The sequence below is a fragment of the Corythoichthys intestinalis genome, chromosome 7 (genome assembly GCF_030265065.1).
Source record: "Corythoichthys intestinalis isolate RoL2023-P3 chromosome 7, ASM3026506v1, whole genome shotgun sequence".
Classification (NCBI taxonomy): domain Eukaryota; kingdom Metazoa; phylum Chordata; class Actinopteri; order Syngnathiformes; family Syngnathidae; genus Corythoichthys; species Corythoichthys intestinalis.
The window spans coordinates 5,126,345-5,153,812 of NC_080401.1; the positions used below are offsets into that span (position 1 = coordinate 5,126,345).

Below are 27,468 nucleotides of genomic sequence, written 5' to 3' on the forward strand. Positions count from 1 at the left end.
ATGGTTCTGTCATTCTGTCAACATGTACTAGCTAGCGCAGCCGTAGAAAGCTAGACCTGAACATGAATTATGGTAGTAATGTCACAACCAGAACCACTGAAAAAAGTGGGCGTTCCCTGATGTATTGTTTTGGGTGGAATAAATAGTAAATGTTTTGGGAGCCAGATTTGAGTGCCAAATTCGTTTCCTTATTGTAAAATTACAGTAATTTATATTTTTTTTACATGCTCATCATTTTATTTGTGGAGTGGCACCAAAGCCCAAGCTGCATGGAGTAAGCACTTTATCCAGTTGGCACCTTTCAAGCTTGCACAACAACCCAGACTCCTTTTCTGTTATAAAATGATAATCCACACCCTGAGAGGCAAACCTAACCCTCTAAACACCCGACTCCCTTGATCCCTCTAACAAGTGGCAAGCCCATTGGAAGATTTGTTTAAGAACAGCATTTAATTTTCTTCCTTTTGTTTTTTTAAATTTTTTTTTTACTACTGACCAGACAAGATGCCCTTGGCAATGCCGAAAGCCATGTTTCCTGCGCCAATGAAGCCAATCTGAAACGTAGAGTTCATTTCAGATTCTTCTTTAATCTGCAAATTAGATAAGAGAGGGGGCATAAAAAACAATCAGGAGGTCCATGCACCCTTTTCTTGGTTTACGAAATTAATAATCTAAAACACAGAAACAAAAAAGAACAATTTATTAATCACATTTACATTTTTTCTGCTGATTCCATAATTATGGCAAAGAATGACAGACACATTGAATTATTTTCTATTTTGAAAAAAATATGGTTTCAAGTTTTTCTTGACACTATAATGTTTGTACAGTATGCTACCCTTTAACTTATTGACTATGACAGCGAAAAAGGTCCAATCCATTTCAACTTGAGGGCCTAGTACTGAATGGTTACAATGTATCACAAAAGTGACTACACCCCTCGCATTTCTGCAGATATTTAAATATATCTTTTCATGGGACAACACTGACAAAATGACACAAAGAAAAGTAGTCTGTGTGCAGCTTATATAATAGAGTTAATTTATTTTCCCCTCAAAATAACTAAAAATATAGCCAATAATATCTAAACCCCTGGCAACAAAAGTGAGTACACTGCATGGGAACTAAGTACATCCCTAAATGTCCCCAAATTGAGTACTGCTTGTCATTTTCCCTCCAAAATGTCATGTGACTGGTTACAGGAGTGCTGTCAGCATTGCTGCAGGGATTGAAGAGGTGGGGGGTCAGCCTGTTAGTGCTCAGACCATATGCCGCACTCTACATCAAATTGGTGTGCATGGCTGTCACCCCAGGTGGAAGCCTCTTCTGAAGACGGTACGGTACACAAGATAGCCCGCCCGTCTCATCAGACCATAGGGCATGGTTCCAGTAATCCATGTGCTTTGTTGACATATCTGAAGCAAACTGTTTGCAACAGCGATGAAAATCCAATCTATTTTAAGTGGGAGGGGTCTGGCTGTGAATGATCACTGTCAGACTGGATGTCTATTGCAGTCAAGGACTGCATAACCTTCCTATGTAGTTTCTACTTAGTCCAGATTTTAGATTTAGCTGACTGCGAACCAGTGTTGCTTTCATCAACGATGGCGACAACAACGAAAATATTTCGTCAACGAACAATTTTTTTTCTCGACGATGACGCGCTAAAAACATGTCTTGGGAGACTAAAACATAACAAGATGGATGGCAGTTGTTGTCTAACGACATGAGAACGAGATTAAATTCGCCATAGTTTCCATCATAAATTCACAATGTTTGATTTTTGTGTAGTTAGCATGCATTTAGCAGTGTTTGGTCTTGTCACTCATGTGACGTGCTGCACCCCCCCCCCACACACACACACGCAGTTCACATATCGCATTTGTGTTGCCTTTGTGTGCATAATAAATAAAAGTGTCTTTCGTAACAAATCGCAAGCGCCACAGCGGAGGAGAAGAAGAAAAAGCGGGCGGCGCCATGCACAAGCAAATGCACAATACAGAGAGCCTGCTCCCGCTTTTATCCCTTTTTTTTTTTTTTTTTTTTTTTTAAAATAATTTTTTTAGCCCAACCCGACCCGACCGTGAATGCTTAACATTTTGGGCCCGACTCGGTTCGGGCACAAGATAACCTCTAAGAGATAGGACATAACATAACAATGGCTGAAGCGGAGAAAGAGGGAGCTAGAAAGATTATTGATGCACCTAAGACATTGAAAGCAGACATCTGGAGACATTTTGGCTTCTACGAGATTGGTGGGAAATTTGACCAGAGTTATGCAGTGTGTAAAAAATGAAACATGAGAATAATAATACAAATGGGAAAACCAAATCCGTTGCATCACCGGAATTGCGCAGGTAAGATTTTTTAACGTACTTATATATTTTAAAATGCGCTGAATCGATTCGGCTTGTTGCCCACATCGAATCGAATCGTCCATGCCCCGCATCGGGATGCATCGCCGCATCGATTATTGTTGACACCACGACTAGATATGTCATGTTGCTTTACCCTTTAAAGCTCTGTGCTGAGTGAACATCACACACCAAACTAACTTGTAGCATTAACATAGCGTTCGCTTTAGCATTTAGCTCAGTGACTCTGTGTCTTCTTAAATTCTTGGAAAACATTTCACATACAGTTTTTGGCGTCCAGATGAGTTTTATTAATTACAAATAATGTGCTGTTTTCCTGCTGATTGTGTATTATCATCAAGAAAACGGTGATATCCTTGTAGACTCTACAGTTATGTGCTCGTCTGTCATGGTCATTTGAAATTTATGGAAAGCTTTTATTAATTCATGTATTTATTTATTTATTTATTTATTTATTTATTTATTTATTCATGGACTAAACTTTTAAAGTTTGTAGACGAGAACATTTTGACAATTGTGGACTAAAACTAGACGAAGATGAACAAATTTTGAAATGACTAAAATACGACTATGATAAGAAGTATTTTCGTCCAAAAGACTAAGACGAAAATTAAAATGGCTGCCAAAAAGAACACTGCTGCGAACAACCAACATCTCTTGCAACACTTCGTCATGATTTCCCTTCCTGAATAAGATTCTCCTTTGTTTCAATTAACATCCCTTGTACTGAAGCCATGGTTTAGGTCAGTCTACTTGATAGAGCCACTCTCTAAGGTGTGATCACTTGTTATTAACTACAGACTTTAAGGCTGATTGAACTGGAATTAGATGTTGGTTTTTCCATTTACATTTTACAGGGTGATTCCTAAAGGTGGGTAGAAAAGCCAAAACTTTCACTCAAGTGAGAGTAGTGTTACTCTAAAATAACTCAAGTAAAAGGAGTCATCCTGAATATTTACTCAAGTAAAAAAGTATTCAGTTAAATAAGTACTAAGTAACTACTTGTAATGTCTGATTTCATATTCTATATTAACTGTTATTGTTATACTGTACTATACCGGCGTGATCATAGGACGTCCGACTGACTTTGTGGTCATGTGAATATTGGAGCATATGGTATATAGAGTCATAATTATTGTCGCGACGCCTCATTGGTGAAACTAGTCTCTGGAAAAAATAAAGTCAAATCTAATATGTAGAATAAAGTGGAAAAATTTAACGATGAGTGTAGCCCAAAGTAGCGGACAAATCTACTAGAGTAAAAAGTAAGGCATGGTAAAACTACTCCGAGAAGCACATTTTTCTCAAAAAGTTACTTAATCAAATATAACGTGTTACTACTCACCTCTTCTTTATGATTGAATGGTTCCATATTTTCCCCCCTCTGATTATTCTGAAAAAAGAAATAACTGTTATTGATTACCACAAATTTTGCTCCAAGATTTAATTTTGTGTTTCCTAAAGCCAGAAATGACTTTAACAATGGGTCAAGTGAATGATCTGAAAATGTATTTGCACAATCATTTTTTAGGGCAGTCTGGAGACCTGCCTCATGTACCCTACGATGCTTCAAAAGTGGCGAACAAACAAAGTCTCTCATGTGAAATTGTGCGAAAAGTGACCTGCCAAGACGCCAATGATAAATTGTGCCACTAAAGAAAACACAAGACCACAACTCTGACATCAAGTACTTTGTTGACATTACCATTTGTATAACACTCTCATATTGCTATTGTGTTCTAACTGGAGTAGTTTTTACAGCTAAACCACCTAACGCATATACTGTATACGGTATGTGCATATGCTCAAATAGGCAGATGTCTGCCATCTTTTGGTGCAAAGTAGTAACCACATAAGGCATCTTATTTGCAGCTCTTGTCTTGTTAAAGTCAGCAATGTTCTTGTCAGAAATTTGTGACTTTGGCGCTTAAAGGGTCTGTTTCAGGTGCAAGCGCCCCTTATTCTACAAGAATGTGCAGCACCCATGCATTCAACCTTACGATATATACATAATGTCTTTCAAGAATTTAAAAAGTGCTTTCCTTACATACCTAACAGTCTTCCCCTCCCCTTACTCCAAGTAAACACCTTAGAGACCATTTCCGCTGTTAAAATGTTAAAATTTAAATGAAACAGCGTTATTAAAACTTTACAGACTTTATTATAACATGTTTCTCAAAGCCTTTACAAATATTTAGTAACTGATCTTTTTAGTTCTCTTTGATAAGGCGTATAAGAATGTATAAGAAAGTTATTGTAAAAATGTACGACGGTCAAGTCGAGTCCTTTACTTGTATATGTGAAAATAGTTTATGTTCTACACAAGTACATTAAAGCGGGTTCGGCATTTAAAGACATTGCCTTTCTTTTATTTTTGGCTTAATCAATGCATGCTTTCTTTTGAGTCATTTTTTAACAATGTATCACCCAAAAAAGAAAAATGTATTTAATCTATGATGTATCTACACTTCCTGTTCAAAACTTTGGGGTCACTTAGAAATGTCCTCCTTTTTGAAAGGAAAGCAGTTATTTTCAATGAAAATAACATTAATCTAATCAGTAAAACACTCTATACATTTTTAATGTGGTAAATGACTATTTTAGCTGGAAACGTCCGGTTTTAATGCAATATTTACGTAGTTTTGCACTACAGTGTTCTAATGGTACATTGTGTTTGCTAGTTGCCTTCGAAGGATAATAGATGATTAGAAAACCTTGTGCAATTACGTTGGCACAGCTCAAAACAGTTTAGGTGGTTAGAGAAGCTCTAAAACTGATCTTCCTTTGAGCAAGTTGGGTATCTGGAGCATCACCTTTGCTGGTTTGATTTAACTCTCAAAATGGCCCGAAAAAGACAGCTTTCACGTGAAACTCGACAATCTGTTCTTCGAAATGAAGGCTATTCCATAAGAATAAGAAATTGCCAAGAAATTGAAAATTTCCTATAATGCTGTGTACCACTCCCTTCAGAGAGCAGCACAAACAAGATCTAACCAGAGTAGAAAGAGAAGCGGGAGGCCCCGCTGCACAACCGAGCAAGAAGACAAGTACATAAGGGTCTCTAGTTTTAGAAATAGATGCCTCGAAGGTCCTCACCTAGCAGCTTCATTAAACACTACCCGTAAAAAGTCATTCCAACTTGTGGGAGGTGCTTCTGGAGGTGTGGAGTAAAGTTTACCTCCAGATTAGAGCAGGGCGGTAAAACCGAAAATTTACCGGTACCGAAATTCTTCACGATGACCGACATAACTTTGACCATGTCAGTAAATTCGGTAATTTGATAAAACAAGAAAATATAGTCTTTTCATCCGGCTTTGACGCTGTGTCATTTGGCTATGTTAATTCCCCTTTAAGAAAGCAGTCAGTGTGCTTACGTTTGGAGTCACGTGGTATGTTCATTCCCCTTTAAGAAACCAGTCAGTGTGCTTACGTATGGAGTCACGTGGTTATCAGGAAGCCAAACAAACAGAAGCCCGGTAGGCTAACGCAAGCGGCTAACGCTACAAGCAAACGTGATGGAGTGTGGCTTAAGGACGTTTCGCCAAACTTTCACCCGACATTAAGTACTCTTGGCGGCATCCAGACGGGCTTTCACCCGCTGTCCTCCCTTGTTCTCACGATTTCCGGAGAGGGTGCTTTCAGTGCTTTCTACTGGTAGCCAGGCCACAGGCTAACGCTAGCGGTTATCGCTACAAATGAACTTGATGGAGTCGGATAGCAGCTCTAACCTTGTCGAAACGGCTGAACTTAATGAGTGGATTCGGCACGAACTGCATCTAGCAATTAGTATGTCACGTTATTTTGTATCTCTGTCTGTGTGTGATTTCTCTGATAGCTTTTGTGATGGTAAAGCATTTCGCATAAAGTACAATCCAACAGTGAAAATTATAAGATGGCCGTTTAATGGCCCCAGCTATTTTTCTGTATTTGCTTAATTCTGTGTCATTAATCCCATCATAAAATCTTAAATGTTTCATTTGCAGAAGATCAATATAGCTTTAATGTGTCTGTGTGGGGGTTCATGTGTGCTTGCATGTATTAAAAAATGCACTGGGAAGAAAAAAACGGAAACCTTGAAGTAAACACTCGTGTTGAGTAATTATGTCACAGCAACCATTAACAATAAGTTGTCTTTGAAGTGTACTGTTCAAGCTTTAAGTCATTTGTGTTAAAATCACATGTTTGCACAGGCATATTGATTTTGACAATGTACATTGTTCAAGCCATATAAGCTGTTATAAATGTTCATACTTGAATTCTTATTGTTTAAAATACATTTTTATACACTTAATGTTTAGTCTGCATGTACAATTGTTAAATAAAGGGCTGGGGCGTCACTAGACCTAATACAATACTGGGGCACAGTGAGGCACTGGCAAGTGAGCAAAAAGATTTTATTTTAATTTTTTTTTCTTCTAGCACTTATCTATCATAAGTCAGAAATAACACTTTAAACTATACATCATTAAACAAAACTACAAGTTTTTGTAAAAAAAAAAAAAATGTTAGTTGCTTATCTATCCTTGCTGCGAGCAAATAACTTTCTGATATCCATTTGCAAGAGTAATGCTGTTTGAGTCAAATAAAAATAAAAAATAAGACATCTTGTTACAGATTACAGGGACTGCAGTCACAAATAAAAATGCTTGTAAAACAGCTTGAAATTAGGATGAGCACACATACAAAATTGTTAGCGGTTATATCCCAAAGCTAGGTATTTAATTCATACAGATTAATTCTATTCTATTCTATTCATTTTGGTCATATAAACAAATAGTAATAAATAGCATCAGTATTGACACAGTTCAAATACCACATATCATATCAACACAGTATTAGACAAAGCTCATAAGTAAGGAGCCTGTCACTGAAATCACATTTATTGTCAATGTATTTAATGCAGTTAGCTAAAAGACGGCAGCTAATCTGCTACTTCAATGTGCGAAAAGAGCAGTTTACCGCAGTTAACTGCCTGATACGGAAAGAGTAAAGCTGAACCATTCAAATTCACAATTCATAAGAATAGGCGACCAAACAAACATCAGCACAGAGGTAAAAACTAACAACCAGGATGGGCAGTTTATCTGGTAAAAACCTTTAAAGCAGGTGGGAAGATGTCATTTGCACTGTCGAATGTATGATTGGGAGTTTGGCACACGCACCGTAATATTGATGCTGCATTCACTTGTTGTTGGAGTAATAAGAAAATTATTCTCTATTACACGGTATCTATAAAACGCGCCCATACTCAATTTGTGATGTATGGAATGAGCATGAAAATAGGTTGGTCTTCTTTGCAGCAACCATGTTTTTATCCCGCATTATGACTTTACAACACATCAGAACGATTTTCCAACTTGCGAACTCAGATCTCACGATACACATGAACGCAGCATATCTCCCGAAGGTTCTTTGCGGAAGTATCAAGTCATATGCCTATCACAGCCAAAGTTACGTGCAAAAATTACCCTATTAAAGAGCCATGACCAAACTTACCCCGACATGTCCACTTTTTACATTCTGTCCGGGGTGTCCGGCAGTTTTTTTCTTTTTTTTTCTTTTTTTTTTTTTTTTTTTTTAGAAATTCATGAAAATGTCCGGCTTTCATTATTTTTTTTTACCGGACCATTTAGCCATACAGATGTGTCTTTAGTTATATAGCTATTATTTTGTCACGTAACTGAATTTTCTATCCGGACGGAGAAGGCACACTTTAAATATATTGAAGTGATAAACGAATCTTTGAGTGAACTTCGAGTAGAATTTAAGTATCTCGAGGCTAGGGCGAGTGTCTCCTTTTTTGAAAATCAAACTATGGTCAACATAGCTCTTAACCTACTGTATAAAATTAATTTAATAAAATTTGAATTTAATAAAAAATTATTTTCTCTTTTCCGAGAAATAATGTAAATCAAACAGTAGCCAGACAAGAATACTAATTTGACAAACAAAAAACGTCACTTGGGTCCTTAGTTTTCTTCCTCATCTTTGCTTTTCTCCTTTATCTTACTTGTCTGCCCATGCATATTTTACTGTAGAGATAATCTTTCCCAGTAGTTTTCAGTTGCTCAACTAGTCTTTGCACGAGCTGTCTTTTAAATTGTATTGCACCGACCGAGATGGTATGTGGAGATTTTTTTTGCAGCTCATCTGTGAAGATGCACTAGCACTTAGGCATTTTGGGGGATGATGGAACACTGCTCCGACGTTTGTCTTCTCTGTGACTGAGCACAGCAGAACCAAACACTGGGCAAGCTGTCTGGGAACACTTCACAGGCAACACAGTACCATAGTATTCTTTGCAAAGTGTCAGGCAATTTCAACGCATGCTAACTGGTCCCGCGAAAAGTAATGAAAACCGGACATTTTCATGAATTTATAAAACCCTGCCAGACGCCCTGGACAGAATGTAAAAAGTGGACATGTCCGGGTAAAAGAGTTAGGTCACCCTTTTTTTTTTGCAATCTACGTAAGATGAGTTTTATGTAAAATTTATCTATTCAGTGTCACTATTCATCTATCAATTGTACTTGTTTATTACACAGTAAATAACCCAGATAGCAGACTGACATTGAATAAATGTGATTTTCCATCAAAATCATCAGTCTGGTTGACATCGAAATTTTCGACGTCAAGTGACGTTGAACCAGCGTTGTTCTATGGTATGTCAGGCAATCGTTGGGTTAACATTGTTTTATAGTTGATGAACTAATGTTGACAAATGGTTGATTTATGACTGACCGGGAAATATGATTGAAAAGTCCCTGAGTTATGGATGAGCGGGTGTTTGGTCGAAAACATAACATTGATTTAGCGTTGTTCCAATTAGAGGTGTGCAAAATTTCCGATTCTTAGATTATTAGCGATTCGGCCGTGGAAGATTCGAGAACGATTAACAAACATCCAAATTCCGATTATTGAAATATGCCAAGTAAAGCGAAAGTACAACACACTCAGCGCGCCGCGCGGTCTTCGGCACAATGAAGAACGGAGCGAGAGTAGCTAAACATCATGCTTCTCATTACCCGGCCCCTCGGGTAATGCCAATGCTCAACTCACGGCTCTAGCTCAACTCATGCCACGAGATAAAAAACACAACAACATACCTGACTGCTGCCGAAAAGCTGCCACAAAGTACATCCACCTAATGTTACGGTAGATATCATTTATATAGGACTAGATGCATTATAGATTCAATGGCGTTAGTAGCACATCTACAAAAAGCTAGATGCGGGCGTTAGTAAACGGCTGCCATCTTAAAGCAGTACACTTCCCTGCAAGGCTGTTGTAGTGAACCTTCCAAGCGAACCTAATTAACTTTTTATCTAAAATACTCCCAAATCGGTAAGATATTGACTTGAATCTATCTTTAAAATAGTTTTTAAACTTTCACATGTCGAAAGTAGACAAAAGGGAAATTATGGAATAATGGGAGCAATTTTACAACTTTAACGGTTGATTCACAACATTAAATTAATTGAATGTGGTTTAAAGCTGCTGATACAGAATGGGGACTGGAGTTTTTTATTTACTGTTATTTTTGTTTGTTTGTTTACTGCTATATGTTAACTTGATACTGAAATAGTAGTTTGGTTTAGCCTGAGAGTATTTTTGAACAATTTTGGAACTAATGTACAAAACATAAAAAAAATAAAATAAAATAAATTAAAAAAAAGGAGGGGGGTGCATCAATAATCGTTTTATAATCGAATCGGATCCTCTGAATTGTAATCGTAATCGAATCGTTAGGTGCCCAAAGATTCCCAGCTCTAGTTCCAATATTATTAATAATCGATTAGGTTTTGTATGGATTTCAACGTTGAAACAACATTAATTGAGGGTGCAAAAGTGACGTTGATTCAACGACAAGCTCAACAGCGGAATGTTGATCCAACATCTTTTCAATGTCGGTCTGCAATCTGGGAAAATTATCATATAACCTGGCCTTAGGGGAGACTGGGGCAATGTAAGGGCCCAAATACACCAGATGAATGATCGTTGCGGTTCCGGTCCGACTCGGGTAAAAAATAGCCCCGGAACCAATCCGTTCCCATTATATCCTATTGTTCAACGTATACCGGCCGCGTCAGTGCTCCGGATTGACTGCGGACCAACTCCGGCGTGCCGCAGCCCGCCGGATGGTGTAGGCTATTTTCTATTTTTGCCGGACACGCATCCGACAAATTGGGCGGAGCTGGGTCTGGACGTAACAGCCCAGTTGCTTATTCACGGTTTAAACACCAGCGAACATGGAAGAAGAACGTTTCATCATGGAGGTGGAAAGTCGCAAAGTGATATACGATGCAGCAGATCGTTATTATAAGGACAGCATTAAAAAGGAAGCTGCTATTATGTGTGTTCTTCTGCCAATGATATCAAACACATGACGTGCTGACAACTGAGCGAAAAAAAAAAAATGCAGCGTATCTGGAAGTGGTTCCACTGCAGAAATTCTCGTGCCCGGCGCACACACAATGTCAGTTTGTATACAGTGAAGGAGAAAAGTACGAAAGAGAATAAAGAGACACCCACAAGTTTCGACCTGGTGGTCTTTTCGAGATGTTTCTCTTCTTTCTTTCCTACATTTTACTTGACTTTTTATAGAATAACCAACAGTTTGCGCTGGGCACAGGAATCTGCAGTGTTGAGACACCAGTTCCAAGTACGCTGTTTTTTTTTAGTTCGTGTAGTATATAATTTGCGATCCATTTGATAAATATTACAGATTATTTAACAGTTGATTATAACAGCTCTATGAGATGTTATGTGCCATAAATTTTAAATGTGCACAAAGGTATAAGCCCACCGACACAACCAAGGGCAAAATAGGCCCCCGCCCCCCTAGCCCCCACACACGGAGCCCTGATCTCAACATGATGCAGTCAATCTGGAATTAAGAGACAGACACAACGATCAATATGCAAAGAAAAAATGTGCTCTCTCTCTGCCTCTCTGATGAGTACAGACTCCGTGTGTTTTTCGGTGTTTTAAATAGCACATTATAGCGCGGGATCACGCGAGAGCTCACAAGGAAACGGAGTTGGCAGACCGCAGTCGTGCGCAGCCGGTATGATTTGCCTGTTTTTGACGTACTGCGTGGCACGCAGTCAACACTGAACCGGACCGGAACCGCAACGATCATGCATCTGGTGTATTTGGGCCCTAAGACTTTTTTTTACATTTGCTCTCCTCCAAGAAAGCTAAAACAAAAAACAGTAAAGTTGACATATTTCCCATTAATTTATGATGTTTCCTGGCAATAGACATAATCAGACTCCTCCGTGAGTCATCACCTTATCGTGGTGGAGGGGTTTGCGTGTCCCAATGATCCTAGGAGCTATGTTGTCTGGGGCTTTAAGCCCCTGGCAGGGTCACCCATGGCAAACAGGTCCTAGGTGAGGGGCCAGACAAAGCATGACTCACAAGACCCCTTATGATGAATAATATTAATGGACTCAGGTTTCCCTTGCCCGGACGCGGGTTACCGGGGCCCCCCTCTGGAGCCAGGCCTGGAGGTGGGGCTCGACAGCAAGCGTCTGGTGGCCGGGCCTGTCCCCATGGGGCCCGGCCGGGCACAGCCCGAAAAGGCAACATGGGTTCCCCTTCCCATGGGCTCACCACCTGTGGGAGGGGCCAAAGGGGTCGGGTGCGCAGAGAGTTGGGCAGCAGCCAAAGGCGGGGCCTTGGCGGTCCAACCCCCAGCTGCAGAAGCTAACTATTGGGACATGGAATGTCTCCTCTCTGGCAGGGAAGGAGCCTGAGCTGGTGTGTGAGGCAGAGAAGTTCCGACTAGATATAGTCTGACTCTCCTCCACACACAGCTTGGGTTCTGGTACCAATCCTCTCGAGAGGGGTTGGACTCTCTTCCACTCTGGAGTTGCACACGGTGAGAGACGCCGAGCAGGTGTGGGCATACTTATTGCCCCCCGGCTTGGTGCCTGTACGTTGGGGTTTACCCCGGTAGACAAGAGGGTAGCCTCCCTCCGCCTTCGGGTGGGGGGACGGGTTCTGACTGTTGTTTGCGCTTATGCACCAAACAGCAGTTCAGAATACCCACCCTTTTTGGAGTCCTTGGAGGGTGTGCTGGAAAGTGCCCCCTCTGGGGACTCCCTCGTTCTACTGGGGGACTTCAACGCTCACGTGGGCAATGACAATGAGACCTGGAGGGGCGTGATTGGGAGGAACGGCCCCCCCGAGAACCAGAGTGGTGTTCTGTTATTTGACTTCTGTGCTCGTCACGGTTTGTCCATAACGAACACCATGTTCAAACATATGTCCATATGTGCACTTGGCACCAGGACACCCAAGGCCGCAGTTCAATGATCGACTTTGTAATCGTGTCATCGGACTTGCGGCCACATGTTTTGGACACTCGGGTGAAGAGAGGGGGGCAGCTGTCAACTGATCACCACCTGGTGGTGTGTTGGCTCCGATGGCGGGGGAAGTTGCTGGCCAGACCTGGCAGGCCCAAACGTATTGTGAGGGTCTGCTGGGAACGTCTGGCAGAATCCCCTGTCAGAAAGAGTTTCAACACTCACCTCCGGCAGAACTTCTCCCTTGTCCCGGGGGAGGTGGGGGACATTGAGTCCGAGTGGGCCATGTTCCGCACCTCCATTGTTGAGGCGGCCGATCGGAGCTGTGGCCGTAAGGTGGTTGGTGCCTGTCGTGGTGGCAATCCCTGAACCCGCTGGTGGACACCAGCGGTAAGGGGTGCCGTCAAGCTGAAGAAGGAGGCCTATCGGGCCTTTTTGGCCTGTGGGACTCCGGAGGCAGCTGACAGGTACCGGCTGGCCAAGCGGACTGCGGCTTCGGTGGTCGCCGAGGCAAAAACTTGGATATGGGAGGAGTTCGGTGAGGCCATGGAAAACGACTTCCGGACGGCTTCGAGGAAATTCTGGTCCACGATCCGGCGTCTGAGGAGAGGAAAGCAGTGCACTATTAACACTGTGTATAGTGAAGATGGTGTACTGCTGACCTCGACTCGGGACGTCGTGAGTCGGTGGAGAGAATACTTCGAAGCCCTCCTCAATTCCACCGGCACGCTTTCCTTTGAGGAAGTAGAGTCTGGGGACTCTGAGGTGGGCTCTTCGATCTCTGGGGTTGAAGTCACTGAGGCGGTTGGTAAGCTCCTCGGTGGCAAGGCCCCGGGGGTGGATGAGATCCACCCGGAGTTCCTAAAGGCTCTGGATGTTGTAGGGCTGTCATGGCTGACACTCCTCTACAACATCGCGTGGACATCGGGGACAGTGCCTCTGGATTGGCAGACCGGGGTGGTGGTCCCCCTTTTCAAAAAGGGGGACCGGAGGGTGTGTTCCAATTATAGAGGAATCACACTCCTCAGCCTCCCCGGTAAACTCTATTCAGGGGTGCTGGAGAGGAGGGTCCGTCGTGAAGTCGAATCTCTGATTCAGGAGGAGCAGTGTGGTTTTCGTCCCGGCCGTGGAACAGTGGACCAGCTCTACATCCTCAGCAGGGTCCTCGAGGGTGCATGGGAGTTCGCCCAACCAGTCTACATATGTTTTGTGGATTTGGAGAAGGCGTTCGACCGTGTGCCTAGGGGAATCCTGTGGAGGGTGCTCCGGGAGTACGGGGTACCGAGCCCCTTGGTAAGGGCTGTTCGGTCCCTGTACGACCGGTGTCAGAGTCTGGTCCGCATTGCCAGCAGTAAGTCGAATTCGTTCCCAGTGAGGATTGGACTCCGCCAAGGCTGCCCTTTGTCACCGATTCTGTTCATAATTTTTATGGACAGAATTTCTAGGCGCAGCCGAAGCGTTGAGGGTTTCCGGTTTGGTGGCCTCAGCATTGCATCTCTGCTTTTTGCAGATGATGTGGTGCTGTTGGCTTCATCAAGCCACGACGTCCAACTCTCACTGGGAAGGTTCGCAGCCGAGTGTGAAGCGGTTGGGATGAAGATCAGCACCTCCAAATCCGAGACCATGGTCCTCAGCCGGAAAAGGGTGGCATGCCCTCTCCGGGTCGAGGATGAGATCCAGCCCCAAGTGGAGGAGTTCAAGTATCTTGGGGTCTTGTTCACGAGTGAGGGTGGGAAGGAGCGGGAGATTGACAGGTGGATCGGTGCAGCGTCTTCAGTGATGCGGACTCTGCACCGGTCCGTTGTGGTGAAGAAGGAGCTGAGCCAAAAGGCGAAGCTCTCGATTTACCAGTCGATCTACGTTCCTACCCTCACCTATGGTCACGAGCTGTGGGTCATGACCGAAAGAACAAGATCCCGGATACAAGCGGCCGAAATGAGTTTCCTCTGCAGGGTGTCCGGGCTCTCCCTTAGAGATAGGGTGAGAAGCTCGGTCATCCGGGAGGGGCTTGGTGTTGAGCCGCTACTCCTCCGTGTTGAGAGAAGCCAGTTGAGGTGGCTCGGGCATCTGGTTCGGATGCCTCCAGGACACCTCCCTGGAGAGGTGTTCCGGGCATGTCCCACCGGCAGGAGGCCCCGAGGTCGACCCAGGACACGCTGGAGACACTATGTCACTCGGCTGGCCTGGGAACACCTTGGAATCCCGCCGGAGGAGCTGGCTGGAGTGGCTGGGGAGAGGGAAGTCTGGGCTTCCCTGCTAAAGCTGCTGCCCCCGCGACCCGACCGCGGACTAAGCGGAAGATAATGGATGGATGGATGGATGGATGGATGGACATAATCAGAATGTACTAAGGATGAATAGTATTGAAATTATTATTATTGTGTCTTACTTTACTCCATCTAAAGTGCAAACAGAGACCGACTGAAAAAAATAAAGGGGTTATGTGAACCAATGAGGGGTAAACTGATTCACTTACTTTTTCCATCTTCATATCACATAATACACGTAGCTTGACAATAAGACAATTCAAAACGAATGTCAGAATAGTAGTGCTGCAACAATTAATCGATTAACTCGAGTATTCGATAAGAAAAAAGTATTCAAATTAAATTTTGTTGCTCCGAGTATTCGTTTAATTAAAGTGGCATTGTAATGGTTTATTTTGAAAGTGTTTGCATTTAGTTTTATAGATTAGGGTGGAAACACTGCCCTCTGGTCTGCCTCATTTTACATGGCTGAATCCAACTGCTCCATGTTAAGACCAACGTAAGCTAAGTTTTTGTTTGGGCTAATGTTTTTAATGCATTAGTGATTTAGCTAAAAGGTATATTTAGTCGTTTTTTGTGGGAATATGAGTCTGAACCATTTGTTAGAATTGTAAAAAAAAAAATGTTACTATTTTATAGCGTTTAAGCCAGCGGACTTTTGCTATGTATACCAATTGTTCTTTTGTTGTACATAGATCCTCATTTATTTATTATGTTTCAGGCTCCTCCCAGGTATTTTCATTTTTCATGTTCCTTATCCGATTACTCAATTATTCGAACTAACTAGTTCATCGATTAAACGACTACTAAAATAATCGATAGCTGCAGCCCTACAGAATAGTGACAGCATCCTCGGGTTTGGTGGATTGAACACATTTTTTTAAACACCTGAACGCAACTCAAAATTTACTACACCATAATTTATTGTCATCATACATCATAACATAATATGACAAAACTACCCGTGCCCAGATCTATGTTTCTTCGTCACTTAATTTTCAAAACTCTCTTCATTGGGCAAGTGGGTCAAGGATATCAATCTCCTCAGAGTTGCTAACAACAAATGAATTTTCTTTTATGTCGTTTTCTTTTTCAGATTCTTTTCTTCTCAACTTTGCCTTTTCACAACCAATTTCTGACTGGGACTATGTGGCACATCAGAGTCAGCCAACCAGGCTTATCCAGGTGGATCATGTGCAGTGGATGGATTAGTATCAGTGACTGAATTGTTTGAGGTGAGCAGTTCATCTGCAGGTGGATCATCTGCATGAGTGGGCCATCCAGATATTACTCAGTGGCAGGCTGCAGCTCATGGTTTGGCCTGTCTGACACAATGGATGGTGCAAATGCTTCATCATAGAAAATTCAGTAGATCTAAATCCAGATGTTGTGTAGTGTCACTTCCGACACTTTACCCCATCGCCTAAAATTTGTGTATATATAAAAAAAAAACTAGCAACACAGGCATATCTTAAACTAGCATCATCACATGATTTTATATGTTGTTAATTCTTCAACATGTGGGATACAATATTTTCAAGCTAAATCAGTTTGCTTTGGCACAACAGCTGATTACGGTGACAGAAAGAAAATGTACTTTTACATGCAAAAAATATAATTTTGCAGAAAAAAAAATGTTTACCACGATAGGAGGATCTGTTTTTCATGAACAAGGTGAATTAGTAGGGGATTGAAAACATGATGGTTGCATGATCACAAATGTGCACCCTCACTTACTGGGAGTTTCTCTTATGACCCCAGTCTGACCTAACCCGAGTTAAATAAAACGGGGGGAAGACAACGTTTTTTACATACCATATCTGCTTCTGGCGTTGCCTGGTGGACAATAAATTGGTTTGTGGTTCGGTTAGCTGTCGTGTTCCTTATGTTTCTTTTGTGCCCAGCAGTGGAAGCATGCTGCCTTACATCCGTCAGTCCACCATGGGCTACAGAAAAAGTCCGCTGGCATATAGTGCAGTGTGCTTTATAAACATTATCCAGAACTTTTTCTATCCACGTGTGATCTTTTCCCCATTCTTCCCTGTATTTTTGTAATCGTTTCGTTTTTTTCCTTGGTACTGTAATGCTGCCAGAGGGTGAAGCACTGCCGTCCATTCTTTTTTTTTTTTTTGTCGGCCATGCGGCGATGTTGTCTTCCGCTTTCTATGACAATCGACCGGACTTTGACCAATGAAATGAGTGGGATTTCGTATTGTCATACGCACGTGAGTGTTCTGTCAGCTTATTGGTCACAAGGCAGGGGAGGCGGGGAATACGATTCCCTACACACAGTATTATTCACATCAGACGCTAGTTTCATGTTTCATGATAATACGGGACAAAGGGCGCCCCATTGGTAGCTCAATAGGGAATGGGACGTACTACGTCATTGTTTGGACCCGCCTCCATGCTGGCAATATAATTCACTTCCGGGCCGGCAGAGTCAATGCGGATTGTAACGTGTGATAGTGCTAAGCTAACTCTTTCGGTGTTTTAGAAAGAAAATATGGGTGCTTTATTGTTGCGTTACCGGGTGCAACAGCGTCTCCTACGACAAAAAAAGGGGTGAGGAAAAATGGACTCACTTTTCACCGTTTTCCTGCATGGAGGACCAAATATCAGATCACGAAGGTACGACGGATGGCTGGATTGCAGCGGTTCGTCGGAAAAGCATTTCTTATGATCATATTTCTGCTGGAATGAGAGTGTGTTCCTGTCATCTCTACTCTTGTAAGTTGAACGATTTATCCACTTTTGGTTTCAATACGTTTTTGTTTTTTTACACCGTTGTGTAAATCTGCCTCGGTAGCAATGCTCGCCTACTACGACTCCCCTACCTGTTGTGTTCCTAGGTAAACCTGCTGACAACACATCCCGATTGGTCACCATCTCTCTTCTTGGATCATTTGACAAAGAAAATTTGTTCAATGGAGTGGTTCCATTTGTCCTGTGTCGGACTCAAACAAGCCCCTGCAGCAGACGCCATCTGGGTCTGCCCTTCTCGTCGATGAACTGCGGGCTTTTAACTTGTGAAAATGCAAGAACTTTAATGCACATATTTATTCTGCCTGGCTATTTAACTATGGCCAGTGACGTTTTTTTTTTTTTTTTTTTTAACCACTTTGACAAAGACACCTTTCATTGTAATGTTGAATTTATATATTCTATTATTATTTTTAAATTATAATATTCTTATTTGCACTTATGTAGACTTCAGACTGTCAATTCAAATAGTGTTGGAAAAGTTGCAATACCTAAAATAGAAATGCAAGAACTGTAAAGTACATATTTATACACCTTTATTTACCTAAGGCCACTGGATGTTTTTTAACTGCTTTGAAAAATACAGGTTTTGTTGTGATCTTGTATTTATATAGTATATAGCTTTTTATAATGTATTATGTATTATAATATTTGCTGCCCCCTGCCAGAGTGTGGGCCATTTTGTACTAAAATGATTTTAAACTGTCAGTTCAAATACTGTGTTGGAGACTAGTACTTGCAATACTTAAAATGGAAATGCAAGAACTTTAAAGCACATATTTATCCTGTCTGGCAATTTACCCAAGGCCAGTAAATAGTGTTTTAAACTGCTTTGACAAAGACACGTTTATTGTGATCTTGTATTTGTGTATTACTTATATAATATTTGCTGCCACCGTCAGAGGGTGGGCCTTGTTTGCACTAATTTAAAGATTTTAAACTGTCAATTCAAATATCGTATTGGAGAAATTGCATTACTTGAAATAAATCTATTGCAACTTATCAGTCCCAGTTCTTGTCTACAACACTGTCCAAAAATTGTCAATGCATATTCCAAATAGAATAACAAAATTAAGTCACCTGACTTTGTAATTATTACACCTGTTTATTATGAAGACCTGAAGTAAACAACAAGCAGTTACAGTTTGTCAAGAAGTTGTTCAAGTCATGTTTTGGTATTCATATTTTATTGACTTTTCATAACACTTGGGATCGTGTTTGTAAGAGCAGAGCAAACTGAAGTTTCAGCGTGCACTCTTCGCCTTTCCAACCTCTCAACGCTCCGATGTGGTGCGCTTGACCTCAGAATAACCCAAGAAGAGATATGGTGACCAATCGGGATGTGTTGTCAGCATTTCATATGCAGGTTTTCCTAGTAACACAACAGGTAGGTGATGAGGAGGAGTAGGTTAGCATTGCTACCGAGGCAGATTTACACAACAGTAAAGAAAAAAACAAAAAACGTATTGAAACCAAACGGATAAATCGTTCAACTTACAAGAGTAGAGATGAGGGGAATACACTCTCATTCCAGCAGAAATATGATCATAAGAAATGCTTTTCCGACGAACCGCTGCAATCCAGCCATCCAGCCATCCGTCGTACCTTCGTGATCTGATATTTGGTCCTCCATGCAGGAAAACGGTGAAAAGTGAGTCCATTTTTCCTAACCCCTTTTTTTGTCGTAGGAGACGCTGTTGCACCCGGTAACGCAACAATAAGCACCCATATTTTCTTTCTAAAACACCGAAAGAGTTAGCTTAGCACTACCACACGTTACAATCCGCATTGACTCTGCCGGCCCGGAAGTGAATTATAATTGCCAGCATGGCGGCGGGTCCAAACAATGACGTAGTACGTCCCATTCCCTATAACCAGCCGTTTTTCTATTTTTCGATTTTTCTATTTACGTAATATCCAATTACCAAAAGAGACACGGACCCGCCATCCTTTTGAGTAAGTTTGTCAAAAAAAAAAAAAAAAAAAAAAAAAAAAAAAACATTACTTTTACTCCACTACTTTGGACTACACTTGAGTCATTACATTTTCCCTTTTTAAGTGATAGCTATGGCGCGTACTCAGATCACCAGTTAAACATACAATAAATTCAATACCCTAAGAATAAAGTGATCCGATCGTTTCATAGTGTCTGTGCGTTAATATTTTGTTATTGCCTCATAATGTATGTAGAATATTGTAGACATGTACAAACAGCATTTTGAATACAAAATGTTAGAAAGGTCCTCGCTACGTGTTCGTTTCCATTAAAACCGCTCATCACTCTTCCTGTTTTGGTCTCGAGTCATGCGCTAAAGCCTGAGTTATGTGACTACGGCCTGAATGAGCATTCGATAGTTCTGCGGTGTTGCTCTGTAATTCACCGCCAAGCCACTAGAGGGGTGTTGGGTTGTGTTTGTAAGGTTTTGGGGGACTCTTGACGACTTGTAGTTTTCTTCCAGTTACATTGCTATCCTAAAATGCTAACCGAGATAAAACGCTTGAATGTGGATCTTCAGCTGATCAGCACTGAACAACAAATTTTGATCATACAAATGTTGAGGCGCAGGCAACCCAGAAGACTGTTTCGGAGGCGGTCTGTCGGACTGTTGATGCCGTCACATTACGAATTCTAGCCTCGGGTGGAAGCCAGCAAGCTGTGGTGGAAAGCTTTAAACTGGCGTCAAGCTAGCTGACCTCCAGCCCCCTATTTTCCGTAATATCCTCTCATGAATTGCTTGCCATTTGGCAATCTTCATAACGTCTTGACGAAACATTGTCGAAGTTGTCGTACTTGCTCTTCGTTGATACTCTAGTCTGTCGGCTTGGTCCATTTTTGCGTGTCACAAAATAATGTTTGACAATGGCGGTGATTTCGCCATGTTTGAACCGGAACAACAGTTTGAGCGGACCAATCACAGTCCATTTCCACCACGCGTTGACACGAAGTCAAAACATTTTTGAAGGAACAAGAGAGGCTACGGCGGAGGGTCGTAAATCAGATCTTCCTTGACGGCCAGGTCTGCCGCGGAAGCATAACTTGGCCTTAACTCGACCTTAAGTGTTTTGGGACAGATGCACATTTGAGCAGAGTGAAGCCACTTGTTGAGATGTGTGAGGGAATATTCATCCGTGTGCGTTCATGAATGCATTAATTTTTCCTTCGTTCTTGAGGATTCCAGCGATAGGTTAGAGCCGGTACTTGCCTGGTCGCTTCGTAGCTTTGCCGTTGCAACGGTGGGTACTTGTCGCTCCCGCTCGTCCTCAACAAATTCCATGCAGTTTTTTCATTTATTTGTTAGTTTCAGGTCTCCGGAGTGGCTAAGCTAGCACGAGTCAATGGTGGTTGAAATCAACTCCATCGACTTGTTAAAGCTTCGCCAACTCAAAGATTAAGCCTTGTGTGAAAGATTCTGATCTTCCCCTTTAAATTCAATTATTGGAAAGACAATTACATGCGATGAGATTTTTCTGTTGTCATTCTTATGTTGGGAAAATAGGTAAAAAGTAACTGATAAATTACCTAAGTAATTAAAGTAATAATTTTATAATAACAAAGTAATCAGTCAAGTAACTCGATGACTTATTTGAGGCGTAATCAGTAACCAGTAATTAAATTACTTTTTCAAATATTCTGTTACAACACTGATGAAACCTGTAATAAAGAAAACTGAGGAGAGCAACAGGAAATGCAAATGGTTTGGAAGTTACGATTTTTTTGTTTGTTTTTGCAACATATTCAGTATCACTGTCCTAACCAGACAGACAATATTTGAATAAAATAATACAACGAGTCCAAGGAAATATTTTATTGTAACACTTTCCCACGCAGAAAAGGTCAGCAAGATTGCTGTTAAGACTTCATAGTTCTAAAAGGCAGTTGACAATTTCTATTTCATACTTTCTAGTGCTGCAGACTTTCGGCCGAGCTCCCTTGCTCTCTCAGTTGCAGATTCCACAGCAGTCATGGTTGATGCTCTCACACCTCCTTGTTCCAGAGCGTGAAGTCCATAGATGGTTGTCCCACCTGGGGTGCAGACCTCAGAACGAAGCTGAGCTGGATGCTTATTCGAGTCACGTAATAAATGACCAGCACCCTGCAACGGATAGGGAAAATTATTCAAAGCATTGATTCGAAATGCTGCCCCCTTGCTGTACAACACTGATTGTGATATTCATTGTGATATTCATGGTTAGGGTTAGGTTAGCTTGCTAGCCAAGTGTTGTTTGGATTAGGTTGACAATTGCGATTGGATAATATGCTTTTTGCATAGTAAACCTTTAGTTGCTGATGTTATTTTGACAAGAGGAAATGTGTTGATATGCTTATTACATTAAATGGACACTTTTACATAATAATACTTAAATTTATTGCTCATTTTCTGTACAAGACTTTTAAGAATGCGTCCGTCCGTCTATGAAAACGTAGAAGGCCCTGAAAGTTCCCCAAGGAGATATTGGTAGGACAACCAAAATTGAGGCGAGCAATGAAACTGACCAGAACAGTTTGCGATGCAATCCTGTGGGCTAGAGCACTGGGCATGCCCATTTTAACTGCTCCTTCTGCCAGCGCCTCTGCAAACAGGTATACCTGTCGAGAAAAATCATGTGACTCAGAAACATTAGACTAAGAAAAGTTTGTTTAGAACAAGATGAATTGCATTGTGTGCCAGTACATGGTCCATCTGGAGCACAGGCGTCAAACTTAAACCTGAGGGCAAGATATAGTCTGTCACATCATTTTGTGTAGCCAACAAAAGCAAATTATATGCACAGAGGTTTATTGTAAAAATACCAAAATTGGAAATTCGTCATCATTATCATTAACACTGAGTTCATTTAAGCATTTAAAAAATAATTTTATAAATTCAATTCAGTTCAATTTTATTTGTATAGCCCTGGATCACAACAAGGTTGTCTCAAAGGGCTTTGCAGAGGCAATATGATACACAATCAGAAACAGCAAATGAAGCAACAAAGATGAATAAACGATCACAGCTGATCTTCTCAGTTAAAAATGGATTGGACATCTATCACCGTCAATGGCAGGCAGTGAGTTAAAACAATGGAATGTTTCAACAAAAAGTGCCATTACTAACCATTGGCACCATGTGGCCAGTGACGAAAAGTTTCACGCCCCTGATCTATACTGTAGGTAGTGATGTGAAAACCATTAACTCCTTGTATATTGTATAAGGCGGAAAACACAGACAAGACTGAAAAAGCAGCAGACATGCAAACTTGCCACTTCTCGGCGAAATTTCGCCGTTTTGAAATCAAAATGGGTCATTCTTCTGAATCACGTAGATCCGAGGAGAAAAAAAAAGGTTTTTTTTTTGGGGGGGGGGCTGTCAACGCGCGAGTGAAACCGTTTACTTCAAAACCGTAGTCCATGCTCAAAACTACACTCTAGTCCGATGATCTAGACCAGGGGTGGGCAAACCGGTCCTCGAGGGCTGCAGTGGGTCCTGGTCTTTGTTCCAACTGATTCAGCACAGACAGTTTAACCAATGAGGTTTCAGTGGAAACAAGAAGCACCTGACTGCAATCAACTGATTGCACTTGTAAGAAACCAGATTGGTGAAAGGCTGTCCTCATGATGGGTATGAACAAAAACCCGCACCAACTGCGGCCCTTTGTGGAATAGTTTGCCCACTCCTGATCTAGACCTATCACCGCCACTCTCTTCTCGTGACAACAAATGACTGCCAATAGTGAGAGACGGGAGCACAGTTATCACCAATCAGCAATGAGGAGGCGGAACCCCTCTACATCCCAGCTTCTCACCCGTTGGAAATTGCGGCAATTTAATTCATTAATGTCAAAAATTGTTAACTTCTTTAAGCTAAAAAGTTTGGGTGATGGCCTATAATAGTCTTCATAAATCATTCAATCGTGTCGTTCGATCAATTCCTGCGCTTGTAATGGTGTCTATAACACAAGTATTCGCTTAATTTCTTGATAACTGACTTCAGATAGTCCTCGATATTTCACCGCCTCGTAGAACGCAGTTACTCGAGGTAGCGCTAACTGCGGAGGGGCTAACTAGCGCCTTTCATACAGGGCTTTGCTAGTAAAGTTAGCGAACGTCAGTTGGGATCTGAATTGTCGTCAGTTGGCGTTGTGACGAGTTATTTAAGGCCCCTTTGTAAAGCGCTTGTTAACTATTAAAAATAAATAAATCATGAGCAGTGAGGTAACTAGAGTGATGAACTAGTGCCTTCTATACAAGTCATGTTCAGGGCTTTGTTTGTAAAGTTCTGAATGGTCACCAATTATTTTTGACAACGAGTTAGTTAAGGCCCCTGCCTCTATACTCTCCGATAATTACAGAAAGGGAAGAGTTTTGCCTTGTTGTGGAGGTCGTTTCATTTGTTTAGCCATCGAGAGTTTATCAAACCGGAGAGCTCCGCTACGGGTCGCATTTGAAAGTACCCCCATTCCCGCGCTGTTCGTACACCCCCCCGTTCATAAAACAGCCTACAGGTGTACTTCTGTTAATCCAGTATGATGCCCTATCAATCGAAGTTAAGGACCATGGGACTAATTGCTTTGGTTGAATGTAAATAAAGTTATGATCACTACAGTTAATGCTATCTATCTATCTATCTATCTATCTATCTATCTATCTATCTATCTATCTATCTATCTATCTATCTATCTATCTATCTATCTATCTATCACATAATAGTTAAGTGAATGAAATTTATACTGTGCCTGTAAATTCATATTTTATGCTGTACAGCTGTTCTCTGCTTAATGCAAATGGGACCTACTGTATATTTTATAATTTAGATTTTGTATAATTTGCTACTTAATGCGTCTTATATGTTCTGATTTCAGGATGAGAGATTTAGACTTGTATATGTTAAATTATAATGTACTGTGTTTAATTCGAAATGTCTCTGTTTGCACTATGAAATGCACTTTTTGCGTCCATTTTACTTTGTCACCTTTTTCACCCCTAACCAGTTTGCAAGCCTGAAGCAGTTTCTGCTCTTGCACTCCTCTTTAAAAGAAACCGTTGTATTTTAAGCCAAAACAACTGTTGAGTTTGATGGAACAATATGTCTATATGCTGCCATAGCAGATTCATGGCGCATTAAGCCCCCGAACTATTTTGAATTTGTCCGTTTTACCCTGGAAACCCCTGTTTGCAGATGTCCCGCAACCGCTTTTGTTTCAACCTAGCCATAAAAAGGTAAGTAATCGTATTTATTATTCGAAATGTCATTTTTTAGCTTATAATCATTAACTGATGTTTAATATTTAGTAAAAAAAATAAAAAATCACTCGCATATTTTAAACTTTTAACAAATTACGTCACAATGAAAAAATTAGCGTCTGTAAAAAAGTCACGGATATCTACCTCATAACTATCGCTTAATTGTATTTTTTTTTTGTTACTGTCGCATTTTCCCCGATATTTTAGATGATAAATAATCAATCTAAACAAAGAAAAATTGACAAAAACGTTTAAAAGGGTAAATATATGAAAATTTCAAGCAGTCCTTGATGTCTGCGATTTCTGCATCGCGACCCTTGTTATATTATCGTGTTTCACCCATAAAATCGCCCAAAAATCCGGCTGTGGCCATTCACAGCTGTGTCTTGACACTCAGTGAAACATGCTACATGGAATTTTTGGATCGAAAAGAGGTAAGTACGCGATAATATCTTGTTAAAATCGTGCCGTCTTTAATTCTGCTCTCGCGTGCTCTCACCTCCGGTTAGGGTTCTGCTGTTTAAATTTTTTTTTTTTAATTTTAAAAATGCTTTACTGTTCAAAATTTTTCTTCGCCCAGAAAATTTTAAGATTTTAAGCTTTCCAATGATGTATCACACGTGCATTGGACAATTTTGAAATTTGGTCAAATTGGTTGTCTCAGAGCGGAACTTAAAGTCACCTGAGTGCTTTGCGCCATATACCAGTGGTCATGTACATATTAGCACTTAAGCTCTCAAAACAATTTAACAAAAGTACTCACAAAAGCAACTCCACTCCCGCTTAGTCCAGTATGGATGTCAATCCAGGCCTCAGGTCCTTCCTCCACCAAACCACAGCAATGCAACAAGGAGTGTAAAAGGGCACCATGCTCTTGTTTAGCATGAGTCCCCCGTGCAAATAAGAGTGCACCTTGAAGAACCACACATGGTAGATTTGGCATCAACCTGATGACACGTGAACCAGGTGGCAGGAGCTTGTACACATGATGCAGAAGAAATACCATTACTTATCACAAACAAGACATCATAATTTCCCAACTTCAATACCTTGGATACTCACCTCCTCTAATGTTGCTAGAGTAACTCCTGCTGCGACGGACACAATTATGTGTCTGTCCGTGATGTGCTGCGAGATCTCACTGAGAATAGTTGGAACTAGATGAGGTTTGACCGCTACAAAGATAACATCTGAACTGCTGGCAACATCTGTGTTGGAATGAGTTGTTGAAATGTTCAGCTCCTGAAACCATAGACATATGTTATTTGCTTAAAAGTGTAAGTTAATTGCTTAATTGTCACAAGAGTTTCTTCAACCTAAACACCACAGCCATCCAACACCACACACTTTTTAAACTCTGGGATAAGATTAATAGCAGTCCATTTTTGTACTGCATTATTTGCAGAGGTGGGTAGACGAGCCAAAATTTGACTCGAGAGTCGCGGTACGTCAAAATAACGTAACTCACATAAAAGTTGAAGTTAGAACCAATACCAATAACCAATATTGTTGAAGTCCAAAACTCCGATACCGATATATGCAGTTGTGATGTGTTGTGTGTTGTGATGTCCTAATGGATGGTTTAATAATAATAAATGTAACAACTTTAAGGTTTCCCAAATAAGCAGTTGGTAAACAATAATAGAACAACTTCAACTGAAGTTATGGAAAAAGTTCCTATATTGCACCACTATATTTGTACGTGCGAGTGCAAATTGCCAATTCCAATTCTCCCAGTGTCTAACCAGCTCCACGGCAAAAACACCTTCTTAAAACTAGTTAAATTCCCTCGTTTTCAGTGTAAATCTACTAGAACAAGTGAAAATATCTGCCAATGCTCCAAGTAAATTTTACTCATATTTCTTAAAAAACGAAAAATAGCTATAGCTATATATATATTTAATCTTAATAAAAAGCTTGTTTGCGAGAAATGTTCTTAGTTCAAGAATAGATATTTTTGAAAACATTCTTTGAAAGCAAATTGTTCTTGATTTAGGTGAAAAATGACCAACTTTTAGATGTATGGGCTTAATAAGGACCAGTAACTGGAATAATCTGACACATTAATCTGGTAATTAGTCTTTAACACTCAAAACAAGATGACGAAAATTATTTGAATAGATTTAAGGAATATCTGATTAAGATTTTATAAATTTGCAGTGTATACAGGATGGGTATAAAAAAAAAAAAAAAAAAAAAACCTGGGAAAAAAAAAAAATCACTGTTTCACCGCTTGTTCGTTCTTTTATTTTCACACACTCCGACAGCCATTCGCTCCTAAAAGAACAGCATTTCTTTTTTACTTTGGCTTGATGAGTGTAGTATTGCTGCCTGAATTAGCGGGGGTTTATTTAGTCGGTGAAGTTGGTTTAATCCAGTACTTCTCAAATAGTGGGGCGCGCCCCCTGGGGTGGCGCATGTGACCTCCAGGAACATGCTTTTTTTTTTGCTGTACTAGAATAAAGTGTACTTGCACATCCACTCAGTGGGTGGCAGTGGCGCTCTCATTTTCAGAGTGCGCGCAGTAT

General features: G+C 41.0%; 2 protein-coding genes and 1 long non-coding RNA gene across 5 annotated transcripts in view; 1 reads left to right on the forward strand and 2 right to left on the reverse strand.

Moving 5' to 3' along the window:
• Window positions 1-17,204, reverse strand: part of LOC130918981 (pyrroline-5-carboxylate reductase 3-like) — a 46,213-nt gene extending 29,009 nt beyond the window's left edge. Inside the window, exons 1-3 of the mRNA XM_057841323.1 lie at window positions 16,771-17,204; window positions 3,721-3,768; window positions 497-590 (exon numbers count right to left, since the gene is read on the reverse strand). Of these exons, the coding sequence (XP_057697306.1) occupies window positions 497-590; window positions 3,721-3,768; window positions 16,771-17,070 (442 nt within the window). The 5' untranslated portion in view covers window positions 17,071-17,204. The remainder of the gene's footprint in view (window positions 1-496; window positions 591-3,720; window positions 3,769-16,770) is intronic.
• Window positions 17,205-17,383: 179 nt separating this feature from the next.
• Window positions 17,384-18,057, forward strand: LOC130919326 (uncharacterized). The gene is made up of 2 exons (XR_009063941.1): window positions 17,384-17,685; window positions 17,808-18,057. It is a non-coding gene; the product is annotated as an uncharacterized LOC130919326 (long non-coding RNA).
• A 3,452-nt stretch (window positions 18,058-21,509) lies between these two features.
• The window catches only part of pycr3 (pyrroline-5-carboxylate reductase 3), a 30,477-nt gene continuing 24,518 nt past the window's right edge, over window positions 21,510-27,468 (reverse strand). For all 3 annotated transcript variants that reach the window (XM_057841976.1, XM_057841977.1, XM_057841978.1), the window contains 4 exons: window positions 26,003-26,182; window positions 25,704-25,916; window positions 22,214-22,306; window positions 21,510-21,812 (listed from right to left, as the gene is read on the reverse strand). In XM_057841976.1, the coding sequence (XP_057697959.1) occupies window positions 21,606-21,812; window positions 22,214-22,306; window positions 25,704-25,916; window positions 26,003-26,182 (693 nt within the window). In that variant the 3' untranslated portion in view covers window positions 21,510-21,605. The remainder of the gene's footprint in view (window positions 21,813-22,213; window positions 22,307-25,703; window positions 25,917-26,002; window positions 26,183-27,468) is intronic.